The sequence below is a fragment of the Suricata suricatta genome, chromosome 15, assembly GCF_006229205.1.
Source record: "Suricata suricatta isolate VVHF042 chromosome 15, meerkat_22Aug2017_6uvM2_HiC, whole genome shotgun sequence".
Classification (NCBI taxonomy): Eukaryota; Metazoa; Chordata; class Mammalia; order Carnivora; family Herpestidae; genus Suricata; species Suricata suricatta.
The window spans coordinates 42,662,013-42,681,279 of record NC_043714.1 but is presented as its reverse complement, the minus strand read 5'-3'; the positions used below and the strand labels follow the sequence as shown (position 1 = coordinate 42,681,279).

General features: G+C 34.5%; 1 protein-coding gene across 10 annotated transcripts in view; it reads right to left on the bottom strand.

Annotated features, from left to right (window-relative positions):
* VPS13B (vacuolar protein sorting 13 homolog B) overlaps positions 1-19,267 on the bottom strand; it is a 740,094-nt gene that overhangs the window by 448,170 nt on the left and 272,657 nt on the right. The window contains exon 20 of one of the 10 annotated variants that reach the window (XM_029923841.1): positions 10,214-10,305. The exons of the other annotated variants lie outside the window; for them this stretch is intronic. Coding sequence (XP_029779701.1) covers positions 10,295-10,305 — 11 coding nt within the window. The 3' untranslated portion in view covers positions 10,214-10,294. Of the gene's footprint in view, positions 1-10,213; positions 10,306-19,267 lie in introns of those variants that run through there. 10 annotated transcript variants of the gene reach the window in all.

Here is a 19,267-nt window from a genome sequence, read left to right as displayed (position 1 = left end):
GTGCTCCCGAGTTAGGCGCATAGATATTTATAATTGTTAGCTCTTCCTGATGGAGAGATCCTGTAATTATTATATAATGTCCTTCTTCATCTCTTGTTACTGCCTCTACTTTAAAGTCCAGTTTGTCTGATATTACTATGGCCACTCCAGCTTTCTTTTGGCTTCCAGTCGCCTGATAGATGTCAGCATTTTAATGTGTCAGTATTAATACTGTCATGTTTCAAAGTTTTCACATGCAAGACATAAAACTCTAAAACCATAAAGATAATTAAGACAGCTATCACCGTGAAAAGCTTAGAACTTCTAAGTGATGAACTGTCAACAAAATTGAAGGCAAAAATCAAACCAGAAGAAAATACTAGAAAAATACATAATACATATATAATATTCATATATAAGAAAACATCCTAAAATTTCAAAAAAAATGCTATATAATCACACAGAAAAATAGGCAAAAAATATAAATAGACAAATCACAGAATAAATACCAGCAGCCTTCACGAATTCTCAACATCACTAAAAGGAAAGAAATCTAAGGTAAAACAACATAAAATAATTTTCCAGTGATAGATTAACAAAACCGTTAGTGAATGAAAGTCTATTATAGATAAGACTATGGAATATAAACCACTTTCATGTATGCTAAAAGAAATGGAAACTGCTACCGACATTTTGAAGGCCATTTTGGAATTACTCAACAAATTTTAAAATGTACATACTCACTGACCCAGCAATTTTAGTTATTGGAATCCTATCATAACATTTGTTAATGCCCTTAAAAATATATGCACAAAGATGTTCATATGTAGTTTTCTCTACAATAATAAATATGTAAATAACATCAACATCTATAGTCAAATTATGGTAATTTCTTTAATGGAACACCATTCAGCTATTAAATTATGAAGTACACATACCTATAGTAACACATAAATGATGGAAAACTGTATACTGAAAGTGAAAAGAGCATATTGCAAAAAATAGGAAGGAAAACTTCCAAATTCATTCTATGAGGCCAGCTTACTCTGATGCCCTGGAAAAAAACAGATAAAGACACCACAAAAAAAGAGAACTAGAAGCCACTTTCTCTGATGAAAATATACACAAAAATCTTCAACAAGATACTACAAACCAAATCCAACAATACCTTAAAAAAATCATCCACCATGATTGAGTAGGATTTATTCCTGGGGGGCAAAGGTGGTTCAAAATTTCAAAATCATTCAATGTAATATAGCACATCGACAATAGAAAGGACAAGAACCATAGGAGCATTTCAATAGATGAAGAAAAAGCAAGCAAAAAAGTACAACATCCATCTATGCTAAAAACCCTCTTCAGAGGGAACATAAGTCAACATAATAAAGGCCATAGATGGAAAACCCACACCTGACATCATCCTCAACGGGGAAAAACTGAGAGCCTTTCCCCTAAGGTCAAGAACAAGATAAGGATGTCCACTCTCACCACTTTTATTCAACATACTACTAGAAGTTGTAGCCACAGCAATCAGACAACAAAAAGAAATACGAGGTATCAAAATCGGCAAAGAAGACGTCAAACTTTCACTACTTGCAGACAACATGATACTATGTGTAGAAAACCCAAAAGAGTCTACCAAAAAACTACTAGAACTGATAAATGAATTTGGTAAAGCCACAGGATACAAAATCATTATACAGGTATCTGTAGCATTCTTATACATAATAATGAAGCAGCAGAGTGTGAAATTAAGAAAATAATACCATTTACAATTGCACCAAAAACAATAAGCTACCTAGGAATCAACTTAACCAAAGAGGTGAAAGACCTACACTCAGCAAGCTACACAACAAACAATGACAAAATTGAACACAAAGAAATGGAAAGACATTCCATGCTCATGCATGAGGAGAACAAATATTGTTAAAATGTTTATAACTGTTCAAGACAGTCTACACATTTAATTCAACCCCTATAAAAATACCAAAGCATTTTTCACAGAACAAGAGTAATTCTGAAATTTGTATAGAACCACAAAAGATCCTGAATACCCTAGCAATCTTGAAAGAGAAAAGCAAATCTGGAGCCATCACAATTCCCAATTTCAAGTTACATTACAAAGCTGTAATAATCAAAACAGTAATGGTAATGGCACAAAAAGAGACACAGAGATCAATGGAACAGAATAGAAAATCCAGACATAAAACAACAATTATATGGTCAAGATAACCTTTGACAAAGCAGGAAAGAGAATATCCAATGGGAAAAAAGACAGTCTCTTTAACAAATGGTGTTGGGAAACTGGACAGCAATATGCAAAAGATTGAAACTAGTCCACTTTCTTACACCATACACAAAAAATAAATTCTAAATGGTTTCAAAATCTAAATGTAACGTAAGAAACCACAAAAATTCTACAAGCAAACACAGGCAGTAATTTCTCTGTTCCCATAGCAACATTTTTCTAGATAGGTCTCCTGAGACAAGGGAAATAAAAGCAAAATTAAACTATTGGAACTATGTTAAAATTTAAAAAAAATAACCACATCAAAGAAAGCAATCAACAAAACCAAACGGCAACGTTCAGAATGGAGATATTTGCAAATGACATTTCTTATGAAGGATTAGTATACCAAATCTATAGAGAACTTATCAAACTTAACACCCTCCAAAAAATAACAACTCAGTTAAAAAATGGGCAAAAGACATGAACAAATATTCTCCAAAGACATACTGATGGCCAAAAGACACATGAAAAGACATTATCACTTACCAGGGAAATGAAAATCAAGGCTACAATGAGATATTATTACCTCATACCTGTCAGAATGGGTAAGACCAACAACACAAGAGTCAACAGGTATTGGCAAAGATGTGGAGAGAAAGGAACCCTCATGCACTACTGGTGGGAATGCAAACTGTTGTATCCATTCTGGAAAACAGTATGGAGATTTCTTAAGTGTTTAAAAATAGAACCACCCTACAATCTAGCAGCTGTACTACTGGATACTTACCCAAAGAATACAAAACCACTAATTCAAAGGGATACATGTATCCCAATGTTTATAGCAGCATTATTTACAATAGCCAAGATATGCAAACAGCCCAAGCATCCATCAGTTGATGAATGGAAAAAGATGTGCCATGCATGCGTGTGTGTGTGTGTGTGTATACACACATATATGCATATAGACATGCAAACACACACACACACACACACACACACACACACACACACAGACAATGGAATATTACTGAGCCATAAAAAAGAATGAAATATTGCTGTTTGCAATGATACAGCTAGACAGTGTAATGCTGAAGTAAAATAAGTGAGCCAGAGAAAAATAAATATCATATGGTTTCATTCATATGTGGAATTTAAGGAACAAAACAAAGAAGCAAAGGGCAAAAAAGAGACCCAAACCAAGAAACAGACTCTTAACTATAAAGGACAAACTGATGGTTACCAGAGAGGAGGTGGGCGGGGCGGGAAATAAGTGATGGGGATTAAGGAGTACACTTGTTGTGATGAACACTATATGATTAAAATAAAACCTTAAAAAATAAAATAGGGGGACTAGGTGACTCAGTCAGTTAAGCATCCAACTCTTGATTTCAGCTCTGGTCATGATCTCATGGTTCATGAAATCAAGCCTTGCATCAGGCTCTGTGCCGACAGCCTGGATGGAGCCTGTTTAGGATTCTTTCTCTCCCTTTTTTTTCTGCTTCTCCCTGGCTCATAAGAGTGAATACTCTCTCAAATAAGTAAGTAAGTAAGTAAGTAAATAAATAAATAATTTAAAAAAAATAAAGTGTAAAAACAAAAGTGCAGAAACAAGTATATTGCCCAGAAATTTCAGGTATTATATACGTATAAGTATGATTAAACATAAAACATACAATATCCATGCTTATTGAAACATAAAATAGTAGTTATGTCTGAATATATGTGGGACAATACACAAGTAGGATACTATAGAAAAAGAAATGCAACTCTATGAACCACATTATATGCAAATCAAAATAGAAGAAATGTATCACTTCATGATTTAGTAATAATTACTTATATTCTAAAACCAAGAAACTACACCAGCATTCTTCTGATCAATTTTGAATTTCAATGAAAACTTTGGTTCATATAAGAAATAGAAGACAAAATTTGATTCACCACAAGTAAAAATACCAGATGTCTTAAAAGGCTCTTATTTATCCACAAATTGTCAATGTTTTTTATTCAGGATTTTCATTAGTCAAAGTCCCCATCACAGTGATCCCACACCAATCAGTTTGAACAAATCTATAATCCTATTACTAAACAATAACTTTTAAAACCAATTCTTCACTTTAAACTGAACTTAGTCTTAGAGGACAATATAATCAAAATATACATTATAAATCAAGATATAATTCCAAAACATCACCAATTTACTTATATACCTCAATAAAATATTTTCTACTGTCCAATATTATGATAGTTTTATTAAGTATTTCTTTATTTCTTTTATAAATGGACCCAAAATTCCATCATATATCTTAATTGTATGAGCATACAGTAAAAAACTTGGAAGCTATATGCACTGTAAAGACAGTATAAACAACATGATAGAATTACCTTTTGAATTAATGATGTATAAATATGAATTGATATATAATAACTTGGAATAAAAGAGTATTAGTATGGTTTCATAATTTAAAGCCAATACAGATCATCTCTATTCATGTTTAATACTAAAAACTGAACATATACTATACTCATTTAGCATTTTAATTTTGTTGATTACATAAAGTTATCAACATAAATTTTAATGACACAGAGTGAAGGATCATATTCTTATATTTCTTGGTATAGATTCTAGCAATAAACTTAATAAATGTTAGTTATTATAATGATTCTTTAAAAAAAATGGAGGAAAAATCTCGAGTCATCCACATTAGGTGGTGCCTGTCATTTATAAATTCCATGTACTCCTAGAGGTTGGAAAGGACTCTTGAAATCATGGTAGTACTCAACAGACTAGCTATGAGACAGAGTGTACATTTTGATTTAATTATGAAATCCGTGAATACTAAAATTTTTATTAATAATAATAAATCTTAACTTGGAAAGCAAAGCTTTTTTGATCAAGACCAGATAAGCATGTATTTTCTGGTACTTAAGATTGTTACTTCTCATTTCATCTAAAATCTCATCACATAAATCACACAATTAATTTCTAGTTGTTCTAAGTCCAAGATACACCCTCCATTCCATCAGTCATCCTTTTCCAGCCAAGTTATTTTTTTCAATTTCACAAATATTCAAGCTTCATTTTTTAAATGTTTTTTATTTATTTTTGAGAGACAGACAGAGATAGCATGAGCAGGGGAGGATCAGAGAGAGAGGGAGACACAGAATCCGAAGAGGCTCCGGGCTCTGAGCTGTCAGCACAGAGCCCGATGCGGGGCTTGAAACCACAAACTGTGAGATCATGACCTGAGCAAGCCAGACGCTTAACCGACTGAGCCACCCAGGCGTCCCCAAGCTTCGTTTTTTAATACAAGGATGCTGGGACCACCAAGCCCCAACAATAAACCAAAACATTTTTAGTAAATTGTTTTCCTGTATCAAAACCAACCAAATAAAAATTCCCCATATTTGTTTTCACAAAGTAACCTGAGGCTAAAATGATTTTTCCCCCAATTTGGCTTGTTTTTGGTGTGTGTGTGGGGAGACCTGATGGCTGAAGCAAAATAAATAAATAAATAAATAAATCTGCATGTTTAACTTAGCCTACTTACTATTTTCCAAAAATACTTTTAGAGCACTTGGTGGTTATTTAGAATCTGATTCTATTTACATCACATAGAACACCATAAAGAACAGCAGGTCTGAAACATGCCAATATTTTATTCTACATGACCATAATTCCAATTTTTACATCTGTAACACAGGCATAAAACATTTTAAGATACATGTAAATTTGAAGAGCAGGGAACAGTTAGCCTTACACAGATTTCTTAAGGTTACAAAGCTTACCTAGTTATAAGGATTAGTAACAAAATTAGAGTTCTGGTCTCTGAACAGCATTCCAATATTAAATCACATCTATCTCTGCAACTATTAAAAGGGTATATATAGACAACATTACCATCTTGCTAGTCTAAATTGGATTAGAGTCTTCTGAAACATCAAAGATTAATATGGAACAAGTATAAAAATACAAAACACAAGGAAAATTAATAAATTACTGCTATAGCTATTAAAACCAATCACAATTTTTAAAAAATAAAAATAAATTTTAAAAATAAATTAAAAAAAAATTTAAAACCAATCACAATTATAAAGCATATTAATTTCAGGCTACCTTATTATCTTGAAACACAAGAATTGAGCAAAAATTGGTCAAATATATTTAATTCAAAAACTCCCAGACATACACTAAAAGGTTAAATCCAAATACTAGCAAGGATATGGTATAATTGATAGTTCAGGCTTCAGTCCACAAATTATGCAATATTTCTCTAAAATTTTTTAAGTAAAGTTATTTGGAACACGGCCATGCCCATTTATTTGCATATGGTCTTTGGCTGCTTTTGCACCAAAACTGGAGGACCAAGTAGCTTCTAGAGACATTACGTGGCCTACAAACCCAAACATGTGCTATCTGGTCCTTTAAGAAAAAGTTTCCCAACCCCTGGTAACATATTGTTGATAGCAGTTTAAATTAGAGCTTTGCATATGAATTTAGTAATAAAAACATAGTACCTTTTAAATAATTAATTCCATTTACAGAAATCTATGCTAAGGAAATACAGAAATTATTATTAAGAAATTCATATATACTTATTTATGATAGAAAATATTTGAAACAATTTAAATCTCCAAAAATAAGGAATGGTAAAGCAAAGTGTGATGTATTCAAGTGACAAAATAGTATACAACATAATTTTTAAAGTTACTTACAAACTCTGTGATAATGAAAACTTTCTTATAGCATAAGGTAATTTTAAAGACAATTAAATAAAAGGTAAAATAAACTGGGATAAAACTAGAAGAATGTATGTAAAAATATTTTAATGGCTAGAGATTGGGTGATAGGTAAATTTTTCTTCAGCTTTCTAGATTTTTTTTAACCTTCCATTACACTTGATAAAGATTTAATTATTTTTACAGTAACAATTTAAAACAAAATATCTAAAAATCTACAGATTTCATGTTTTTAGGTGATAAAGCAGATTTTGTTATTTCTCTGCCGAAACACTGCCTTCCCCACCCCCTCTGCAATAAATGTAAACATATCTACAAGCCATGTCTAACCTCTCACCTCTGAAAACTCATCTCTGGCACTCTCTCCATGAGAAGTATATGCCAACTGACCTTGAACACAAATTCTTTACAGTCCCTCAGTCACCTTTCTGTTAACCATCTGGAGGCCTGTCCCAGAATAACCTATCAAATTAGGTTTTTCCATGCTATTATTCCTCACAGTTTCACTGTTTCTTACTATTTAGCATTTATGATCATGTAAGGTTTTGTTTACTCATTATTTACCCTCTCAGATGGGATGTATTCTCTGAGATCAGAGACCATCTCTACTGTTCACATACATCCAATGCCAAGCACAATGTCTGGCACATAGGAAATACTGAATTTAATAAATATATGGTACACTATTACATTTATCTTTCATCTTTCAGGCACTTATTATAAAATATAACTTCATTTCACCCAGAAGTAATTATTTGGAGTATGCCCCGAAATATACTCAACACACAACTACTCAATGTAAGACATAGTTGGATTACTGATAACAAACAGATCTGTTTTCTGGCCTGGTTCCAATATGGCACTGTTTTTGTAATTATATAAATCATATAAGATAGTTGGAGATATTTTATTTAGTCAATAAAGAAACAGAAGAAAATGTTTTTAATCAATATTAACATTTTGGTGTAGATGAGAAACCTAATACTTGAAGATTTAAACCTCAGTTGTTTCAAGATGTCTACACTGCAGTGACATGAAGCTGTTAGCAAAGAACAAGTAAAGCCTCTAAAATCATAACTGGTATCACATTCTATATAAATTTTCTAATGTTTTATAAAAAGTCTTTTCCTATATCCATTTTAATAGATAGCTATGATCTAGTTCTCCACTTGAGCCCAAACTGTCTCTTATTCCAGCAGTTGCAGTGTGACCAGCCCTACATGGGTTCTTACCAACTCCATACAAGGTAAACTGACAGAGTCTAGTCTTGGGCCCATCCCTTACCCCTGGTCTACCCCTTCCCTCAGCCTGGCTAACGTCTAAGGTTTGGAAAGCGGTACCTCCTCACTCAGTGCCCACAAATACATGCACCAGCTGGAAGAGCAACAAACATACTACCCTGGGGAGTAGAACCCTTATCAGTGGAATATGCCAGCCAGTTGAAAAAATCTTTTCCAGAAAGAACTGACTTAGAAAGTAGTCTAAACAACTACATAATTTCCATGTAGCTTTTCCTCCTTTCCTGATGGCCCTTAAATCAGGACCTATAATCCCTAATAATAGGAGCACATAGGCCTTTCTGTTAAGCTCTGCTTTTTGAGGAATCCAAGACACTATTCTTTTTGTTGCTTCTGGCAAAAGTTCTCTTAGGAGAATCACACCCTTTTCTCTGAAATCACATATATTTCAGGGGGATTATCAATCAAAGTATTCTATATTTCCCTGAAGAATATGCATGTGACTGAAACCAGGTATCTTAAGTTTTTGTAATTTGCCTATTTAAATCAACACCTATTTCATTTAACTACATATACATAATTTAACATAACCCCCTCTCTCCTTCCCTCCCTCCTCTTCTTCCATTCTTTAACTACCATTTATATAACTAATATGTGCAAGAGATTGTACAAGGTTCCCAAAGCGCAAAGATAAATAGAACAAATTGCATTCTCAAGATGCCCAGGAGTCTTATAAAGATGGGGTGGGAAAGGAGAATAGTAAACAATTATAAAAGGGGGGAAATTAATAGTTTTAGAACTATGTGAAAAGTAAGAATACATGCTTCAAAATAAGAGGGAAAGCTACCCAGGACAAGTGATCTCCGAGTAGAGTGCTAAAGAAGTAGGATTCTGCCAACTGGACTGTCAGAAGCAAAAACGGACATTCCAGGAATAGAAATGAACTTGTTAAAAACATGGGTTAGACAGAGTATGATAATATTTAGGAACATCCAAGGAGCTTAAAAAAGCTGGAGCTGAGGAAATGTAGAACATATGAGCACATCATGATTGCCCATTTAAGGAGTTAATATTTTATTCTGAGGATGCTAAATAACACTGCCTACTTTCAAAGCCGGAGGAAATGATATCCCAAATGTGCATCATAATGAATGGAGCATGGACTATGAGGAGTGAGAGGCAAAATGGGGAAACTACATTATTTGCAAACTACTTTTACAATTAATCACAAATTCAGGACATAAGACGCAAAGGCATAACCTGTGACAGTAAAAGTCAAATAGAAATATCTTGAGAGGTAAAATAGTACTTGATAACTAAACAGATATAAGCTATTGATAAGAATTACCAGAGCCACTCAAAGAATACAGTAGTATAATTATTGAGGAAATGGACTAAAATAAGGAAAGGTTGAAGATAGCAATTGGGAAATAGGAAATATGGGATAGACCGTCTATGGGACACCAAGGTAAAGATATTTATTAGTGGTCAAAATATAGAGGTTAATATTTTTTTGTGGACTTCTGGGGCTAGAACTATAATTGAGTTATAGAAAAGGAAGGAGTTATATTAATCAAATTATACTCACAATGTAAAATAAAAACAGATGTGAATTTAAATATGATACAATATGACAATGAAAGCAATACATGCATATATAAATGCAGCTAAAACTATGGCCAGAGAAAAAATAACCTAGAGACAATGCTCATCAAGGAAATGAGATGGTTATGAACAGAACACCAAAGAAAGGAGAAATATAAAAAGGAAATTAAAGAATAGTCAGAAGGATACACACGAAAAAAGTCAAGATTTCTTTTTCTTCGGTATTTTCAAGAGAATGGCCCAAAGCATCAAATACTGATCAAATCAAGCTTTTAAAATCATTTGGTTTTATGTATATAACAAAAGTCTTCTTACTGTAAGGTTTTACTTCTGTCAGTTCTCTTTCCTCTCAATCTGTTTCACTGCTCTCAGGTAAACTCTTACAAACAGTGGCAAATGGCAACAATAACTCACTCACTTGAGAACACAATGGTAGTTTCTCTCTCCCAATAATTTCCGTTGAGTCAGAAACAAAATAGCTGTTTGAAGCATTGTCACTGGTTCATCCTAGTCCTGTGAAAGCAATGGCACTTGAGTCTGATCACTTACAGTTATTATAAGAGGAAAACGGAAGCTTGAACAGGTCAAATCCAAAGAAATGTCATACTTCACACCTAGGGGTGAGTCCCTGGTCATGATATTATGAGTTTCTAAATATGATCAAATTTTAGTTTAATATGATTCTAAATTTCAGTGTCATAAGTGTAGTACAAGAAACTCCACAAACTTTCAACCAAATTTGCCAACTGTCTGAATTTGAATCCAATTCCTTTACACATATAGACTCTTCTACTGATCCCATTTGGGAGTACAATGACTATATGTTGCCCATTTACCTCTGAATGTGTCAGTGTGTATTACTAATAATAAGGACATGCTCTTACGTAAATGTATTTTTGAACAAATGTGAATTTTTAAGTCTTTCCTAATATTCAAAGCTCCTTAATTAAAAGAAAAAGTCTGTCTCGCAAAGTCTCTTAATATTCCTGGAAAGAAAAAGTATTTCCATTACAAATAAAAAGAAAATGCAACATCACTAAAATGAAGTAAGTATTTTTCGGTCCATTTCTTTTAAAACATGTGATTTTCATTATTGCGAATTTTTCAGTTCTTGCCAGTAGTCTTAGAAGAGATTCAAATTTCATTTAGAAAGTTCTCCACTCCCAGGTGAATCATAATCAATGTTCACAACCCCGGACATAGTAAACCAACTGATTATACATCTATCCTCCCAACCCCCCAGCGTCTGCCAAGTCCAGCCAGTACAGTGCCAAAGCACAAATGTTTAACATCCCAGATGGTGATGGTACATGGAAAGATGACATGAATTCTTCACAGGAATCTCAGCAGAGTTCATATGAATTTGGCATACTCTGAGCCTCATTTTCTACAGTTTAAAGATGAAAGATCCATGTCAGGCCAAGACAGAGTAACAAGTCCAGATTTACCCTCCTATGTGAAACAACCAAAATATTGAGAAAATATATACCCAAAAAAAGGCATGCAAGACAAGGAAATTAGGCACAAAGTCTGTGACCCTGATATATGATAAACAAATGAGAGGCACCTGGGTGGCTCAGGTCATGATCACGTGGTTGACAAGTTCAAGCTCCGTATCGGGCTCTGTGCTGACAGCTCAGAGCCTAGAGTCTGGAGCCTGCTTCAGATTTTGTGTCTCCCTCTCTCTCTGCCCCTCTCCCACTCACGCTCTGTCTCTGTCTCAAAAATAAATAAACATTTAAAAAATGAGGTTAGCCCTGCAACTGTCCTTGAGACAACTTCCGGGATATGGTGCAGAGAGAGGAACCAAACAAAGCCCAGCACTCATCCTGGTTCAAGGAGACAGAGCTGAGAGTACAGGAAGAGCAGAGCGGTTGTGGCTCTCAAGAAAGAGTATATAGGGGAGATGGCTGCACAGGAAGAGGACTCTCTAGGTCTTCAGAGCGTCTCCTCTGGTATTCAACAGAGAGAAGAAAGGGAAGTGAGCATACAAATGGCCAATAAACACATGAAAAGTTATTACACATCATTAATCATAAGAAATGCAAATAAAAACCACAAATAAGTACCACTTCACACCACTAGAATAGCCATAATAAAAAAATTTTTTAAAAGTAAAAAATAACAAATGTTGGCAAGGATGTAGAAAAATAGAAACCCTCATACAATACAAAATGGTTCAGCTGTTCTGACAATAATTTGGAGGTCCCTCAAAAAGTTAAATGTAGACCCAGGAATTCTACTCCTAAGTTTACTCCAAAAGTAATTGCAGACAGGTGCTCCAATGTATGTATATACATATTGTATACATATATACAGTATATGCATGTACATGTTCATAGCAGCACTATTCACAATTGCCAGAAGGTGGAAACAATTCAAATGAACAGACAAAATATGGCATATACAGACAAAGGAATATTATTTGGCCATAAAAAAGAATGAAATATTAATCTATGCAACAATATGGGTTAACCTTGAAACCAGTAAGCTAAGTCAAAGAAGCCAAACCAAAAAATCATACATCTTGAGGGGAAAATGAAGAGGGGACAATATGAGAAACACTCAGAGAAGCATAAATGAAACCAAGAAAAGAAGCAAATGGAAGAAAGTATTCAAAAGACAGTGACTTACTTTGTTAAATACTGCTGTCAAGTTAGACAAAATGAAAACTCTGAACTGCTAAGTGAATATTACAATGTTTAGGTCACTAGTACCTTGGATGAGAGCAGTTTTAATGGACTAAAGGAAGCAAAAGACTGAATGGAGTACATTCAGAAATATAAGAAATGGAGACAGTAGGAATAGGTTATTCTTTTGAGAAGTTTTACTGCTAAGATGGCAAAAAAAAAATGCAGTGCTGGCTGGTGAAGGATAAGATTCAAAGAAATTTGTGTTTCACTTTTTTGAGGTGGGAGGAAATTAACCCCAGCACGTTTCTATACTAGAGAGAATGACCCAGCAGAGTGGGAAAACTGAATGATACAACTGAATGAGTACAGATTTACTGGAGTGAGGTCCTTGGGTAGGGGGAAATGATGACATAGTGAACACGTTTTACATGAGAGCACACATTTCTTCTACAGTAACAAAAATGAAGAATACTAATTATAGATACCAAAAGGGAATAACCAGGTTGTAGGGAGGCCTGAGAGCCTCTGCTCATAGCTACACTCTTTTCAGAAAGTAGGAAGCAAAGTCATCATCCATAAAATGGGTTCACAGAAGCAGAGAGTTGGAGGGTTAGGGAGGGTTTGGAGAGTGAGAAACAATGGTTTAAGGGAAGTGCTTCTCATACTTTAGCATGCTTAAGAATTACCGGGAGAATTTCATCAAAATGCATACTGTGATTCTATAGATACAGTGTAGCCTGAAGATGATCCTCTGAGATAATGCCAACGCTCTGCTCCAAGTAACCACTTCCAATAGCAAGCATGGAGGGCAGAGAATTAGTGAACTAGGGAGAGGCACAAGATTGCCAAGAAGCAGTAAGAATCTACTTTTAGAAAGTTCTTGAAATTACAGTGAGGTTAGTCAACGTGACTATGTGTTTTTCTAATCTCAAAGACATTCTGGCAGAATAATGATCTCACCTTAAGTAGCCATTGTTGTTACCACTGTATCTGAATACAAAAAAGGGTAATCAAATTGGGGTTCATATGATCTTCCAAGTTGCAAAATAAAAATAATAGCACTTTTCATGTGCTAGGCTTTATCTCATTTATTTCAACAACCCAAAGAAGTAGGTTATACGTTAAACTCATTTTATAGATGTTAAAATTGGGCCCTAGAAGAATGAGGTTACACAACCCAAATCATCAAAGCTAATAAGCTCCGAACATAAGATTCAAAACAAAATCTGTAGGACTACAAAGCCCTGCACTTACAACCTTTTTTTCTAGAGTACCTCTCAAATAAGTTCTCTCTCTTCTACTCTCCACTTCTACTAACCACTAATGGATTTTTATAAAATAAGTAATTTAAAGTAAGTTAAATATATTCTCCACACACCTTTTCAGTTCTAAATCTTATTACCTCCTCCATGTGCAATTAAATTTTGCTGGAACTTCTTCTAGTTCCTATGTCTTAAGTCTTTTTTAATTATATTTCTATTCCCATTATTTTCCATAGTCTAATGCTATGCCATAGGCCATGACTAGATGTTTATTAGTTATAATAAAGATATAAAAAAGCTGATAAAATTCTTCCTATTTTGGATTCACAAAAATATAAGTCAATATATACTTATTTTGATGTAAAGTTAAACAGCCTTTTACATCACAGTTTGTTTCTTTAAAGCAATACTAGTTCAGCTGTGATTGGTTAAATAGGGCAATGATACATAACTAAAAGTTTGTGTTGATTCAGTTAGAGTTTTTCTCGGCACAATTTGAAACTTTCAGCTTTCTCACAACTCAAGAGAAGGGTTTTTACAGTATATTTTTCCGAAGGAAAAAGATGATAACCCCATCGACATATAGCACTTTCCTTTCATGAAAACAGTGACTGCTTCAGGGGCCTCATGAATCACTATACCTTCCATATGTTGAGCTATCTGAAGAAGATGGGAGTGTAGACAAAGAACATACTAAGATATTTACTCTGTTTTACTTTATTTTATTGAGAGAGAGTGAGAGTATGGGAGGGGAAGAGGGAGAGCGATAGAGAGAATCTAAAGTAGGCTTCATGCTCAGTGCAGAGCCCGATGCCAGGCTCAACCGCAGGCATGATCTGTGAGGTCATGATCTGAGCCAAAACCAAGAGTCAGATGCTTAATTAACTGAGCCACCCAGGCTCACTGTTTTTTATAAATTGATGAGAAAGTCGATACATTGGTTCATATTTTTTCATTTTGATGAAACTGATCACTTCTAAAAGAAAATTTCCTCAAAGATCTACATCTCAAACAAATCATGAACTTAGAATTTAAGGCTATCCTAACATGGATGCTGATTACAAATGCCGAAGGTTTAACTGTGCTAGTGTATTTACTAGTACTCCTTAGTACTCTGCTTATACAGTTCCATGTGTTGTGAGTGGTAATGGCTTCTAACCCTATTTTCCCTATAAGCCCTATAATTTTATGTGCCAAATGCAAGGATTTTAGGGAATACATGTATGGCATTATGGGAGATGTACTCATTTTACAGAATGCCTTTACAGCCACACAAATACACACTCACCTTTATGTGTGATATTATACATGGGGCTTCTAATAAAGTTTCAGTGAATTTCTCCTTTTAATAATTATGATCTATTGACTGCAAATTACTTGCAATCCCAAATATATATACACATATATCATAAGTGTGCACGTGTGTGTGTGTGTGTGTGTGTGTGTGTGTGTGTAGACATAAATGCAGTGAGAAAGGGAAAGAGAGAGAGCAAAGAAAACACTCATATATGCCTGGCATTATTCTAGGCACTATATTCTAGGCCTGATCATGACATACCTCAAAATCATATGATTAAAAGAACTCACTAAAACAGTAACTTTAAATACTTAATAATTTGACAATACAGATAGTCTCCACAGATAATAGTCCTATATGACGCCACTAGAATCCTTTAATGAGTTATAGACAAGACCTACTTTACAATAATTGCCTCTCCTTACTACACTAACAGTGGAGACTTTCTCATTTACATAGGCCATTCTTCCCTCATTTCGCCATCATATTGAATCTGTCCTCAGTTATTCAATCAGCAATTGAATTAACATTTACTAGGCACCAATAGAACAGCACCTAAGATACAAAGACAAATTAAAGCAGAATCACTGCCTTCATCAATATTTATTTACTAGAGACACTAAAGTAAATAAATAAGAGCAATGCCTTAAATGTGTACAACACTGCATGGAAACACAGGAGGGCAGAAGGTTTTGGAGTCAAAGGTATATGACCACATCACTCAACCGTAGATTTCTTAAATGAAATGTGATTAACAACACATAATTTATAGGGTTGTTATGAAGACTGAATAAGACAATGTTTATACCTGTTACAGAGTAGAAACTTACAAAGTGATAACTGCTGCAGTCATCATCACCATCGTCACTATCATACTTTAGTGATGAAGTTGGATGAAAACCTAAGAACAGTACTGGTTTTAGAGATCTTAGTACTACCAATGTCATTTACCAGCACCAAAAATGTGTTGAATTATTTGGCTAACATATCCAATCATAAAAAATGGTCTTCCAAGGGATAAATATAAGGGAAAAAATACTCAGCATCTGATGGGTTAAGATATAATGTGATATGACAGGCACATTAAAAAAAATCTGTTAGGGTCAAAATGATACATGATAAGTGATGTATCTTCATCAAATATGCCTTTGTAGCAGGTCCTGGAGGACAGTGGCTTCTATTATATACATCTAATGGAAACCATGTCAAATAGCACACTTTCTGTTCCATTTGTGTGTGTCTTTAAGTTGACAGAGAACTACTCTGCCCCTGGCTGCTAATATCTGAGTAGGATAATTCTGTACATTAAGCACCCAGTGAGCGGGTAGAGATGCGGGGGGGGTCTAATTTATCCAGTAAGTCAAGGAAGCAAGACTAAGAATCCTGGATATTATTCTCCAAAAGTTGTCTTGATTAAAATCAGAGTGCTTAGGTGCTGTACCAGACGTACAACACTGACAGCCTTCATTTATGGCAGATACTGTCTCCGATGCTTTACTGTGGAGACTGTCTGCTATCCTGCTCTCACATGTTTTGACTCTGAAAGAAGAGTCAGTAAACTATAGCCTGCAAGACAAGACAAGATCTGTGTTAACTCAGATCACAAACCAAGAAAGGTTTTTACATTTTAAATCAGCTGAAAAGATCAAAAGAATGATACTGTATGAGATGAAGATTACATTAAAATCAAATTTCAGTGTCTATAAATTTTTATTGGAACATAAGTATATTATTTTACTTCCATATTGTCTATTGCTGGTTTCCTGCTACAACAGCAGAGCTGAGTAAGTGAAACAGACACCTATGGTCTGTAAAACCTAAACTAGTATCTGGCCATTTAGCAGAGGTTTGCCAACCCGGGATATAAGGCTATATATAGAGTTATGGCTCTGCAGCCTTAATACTAAGAGCACTTAATACCAGTTGCTTAAGGCTATGGTGGGTATCAGATCATTCTGGGACTGTGAAGTCCTCTTCTGGGGATACCAGGTTAACAGCCATTGTTTGCTAAGCACTTATTACTATATGCCAGCTATTAGCCTCTTCATTTTATAGATGAGGAAACTGAGGATCAGGGAGAGGTCGTAACTTATTCAAGATTACTATAGCTAGTAAATTAATCTCAGTACTGTCTCCTCCAAAGAAAGCCTTGGGCATGTCTGGAGTAAGAATACAGAAAACATAAGAATTGGAAGTAGGGTAACCAAACCCATATATTAGTATTACTTGTTTACAAAGGAAAACCACCTGGTTTTTTTAAACATCATGTCATAAACTTGAAGATATTATATATAAGATTATATCTAAGACAATGCTGATTCATTAATGTAACTTTATTTCTTTTTTTATACCAACATTTATGAAGGAAGTTTTTAAAAACCTCATTATTTACAAATACTTTAATCTCATAAAACATGGATATGTTAACATTTTAAAAATAAGAGCATAATTTCTGGGTGAAGATTTATACTGTTTTCTAATTATATTTTTATGAATTTATGCCTACTTGATTATGATCTACCACAAGAGCAAAAGGTGGTATAGACAGTCTATTACATAACTTAGAAGATTAAGAGAATTTATGGTACCAGGGACAGAAGCAAACTGACTGACAGTGGGAGTCAATTTTGGTATGTAAACTTAACTCTTAAAACGGTTTCAAACGGTTGTCTTCAAGGGGTGCCTGGGTGGCTCGGTCAAATGTCCAACTCAGGTTTTGGCTCAGGTCATGATCTTACGGTTTGTGGGTTTGATCCACGCACTGGGCTCTGTGCTGGCAGCATGAAACCTGCTTGAGATTTTCTCTCTCTCTCTGCCCCACCCCACTCGAGCTGTCTCTTTCTCAAAATAAATAAATTAATTAATTAATTAATTAACTAACTAACTTAAGAGGTTATCCCTTCCTTTCATAGACACTGGTTTTGATTTCTACAGACTGTTGATTATTTCATCATTATCCACATCACTGTAGAAAAATCCTTTCTTTTGAGAGAGGTACTTCCTTCCAATTCTTTTAAATTAATTTATTTTTTATTAGAGAGAGAGAGAAGACAAGTGGGGAAGCAGAGGGACGGACAGACAGACAGACAAAGAGAGAATCTTAATCAGACTCCATGCTCAGCTTGGAGCCCAACATGGGGCTTGATCCCATGACCCTGGGTCATGACTTGAGCCAAAATTGTCAAGTGCTCAGCTGACTGAGCCACTCATGGGCCTCAATCTGATAGGACTTACTTTAATCTTATATAATCCAGAGAAAAACAAAGTAATATGGACCAGAGTAGTCTTAAGTATTATTACCAAAACAGGAAAAGATGTGAAATTGAAAATGTTATGCAAATGTTAGGTCCAATAGTAAAAAGTGTCCAATGATCAGAATGTGAATATGTTTTGGAAATATAACTGCCAAACTGAGGTCTTCCTTACTTATCCTTTTCTGGTTATCAAGATGTGTGTAATGACAGGGCACTAAATAAAAGTAAACGGCAGAGAACAGCAGGCACCACAAGATGGTGCTAATATCCTCCTACAACTGGCTGTATAGACCACTACCATTACTTTTCAGATGTGACTCTCCGACCCACAGGGAGGATACCAACTGTAACATTCTCTGGTCTACGGGGAAAAGCAAAACATTAACAATTTGAGAAGGTTTTTATTGTTAGTAGTAGAAAAAAGTTAAGAATTTAAATTTGTCTAGAATTAACATTTGGTTTTCATCAACATTCTTTTCATATAGTTACAATAACTTACATGAAAAAGAGATAACTATGAGCAACTATCTTTATGCTGTCAAATAAAATTACTAATTTATACTCCATGAATAAACTACCATCATGTACAAATTAAGACTTCTTATAAAGAGAGTTTTTATGTGGGATGCTGGTACAGATGGTAACAGTCCATATTACGAAACCCATATTGATACTTTCAAAATCTGTTTCCCAGATTAACACTGTTACTTATTTTTGTATACTTACCCATCCTCTGAATGTATTAGAGTCTTAGAAAAGCACATAAAGCTTTCTCACAGTTCCATTCTAAAGACATTAAACCAACTGCTGGAGTCTCCCTTCTTACAGTCCCTGTTAGACAGACAGACGGGTGGATGAAAGGATGAGTGGATGGATGGATAGATGAGAAGGAGGGAGAAAGAGAAAAGCAGTGTTCTGCTTCCAGAAATAGCAGCAATTCAGAATAAACATTTCCTAAGAGAACTGACCTACCACTTCATACATGTGCTTATTTCTTATATATTTATGATATACAGTAAAACCTTGGAT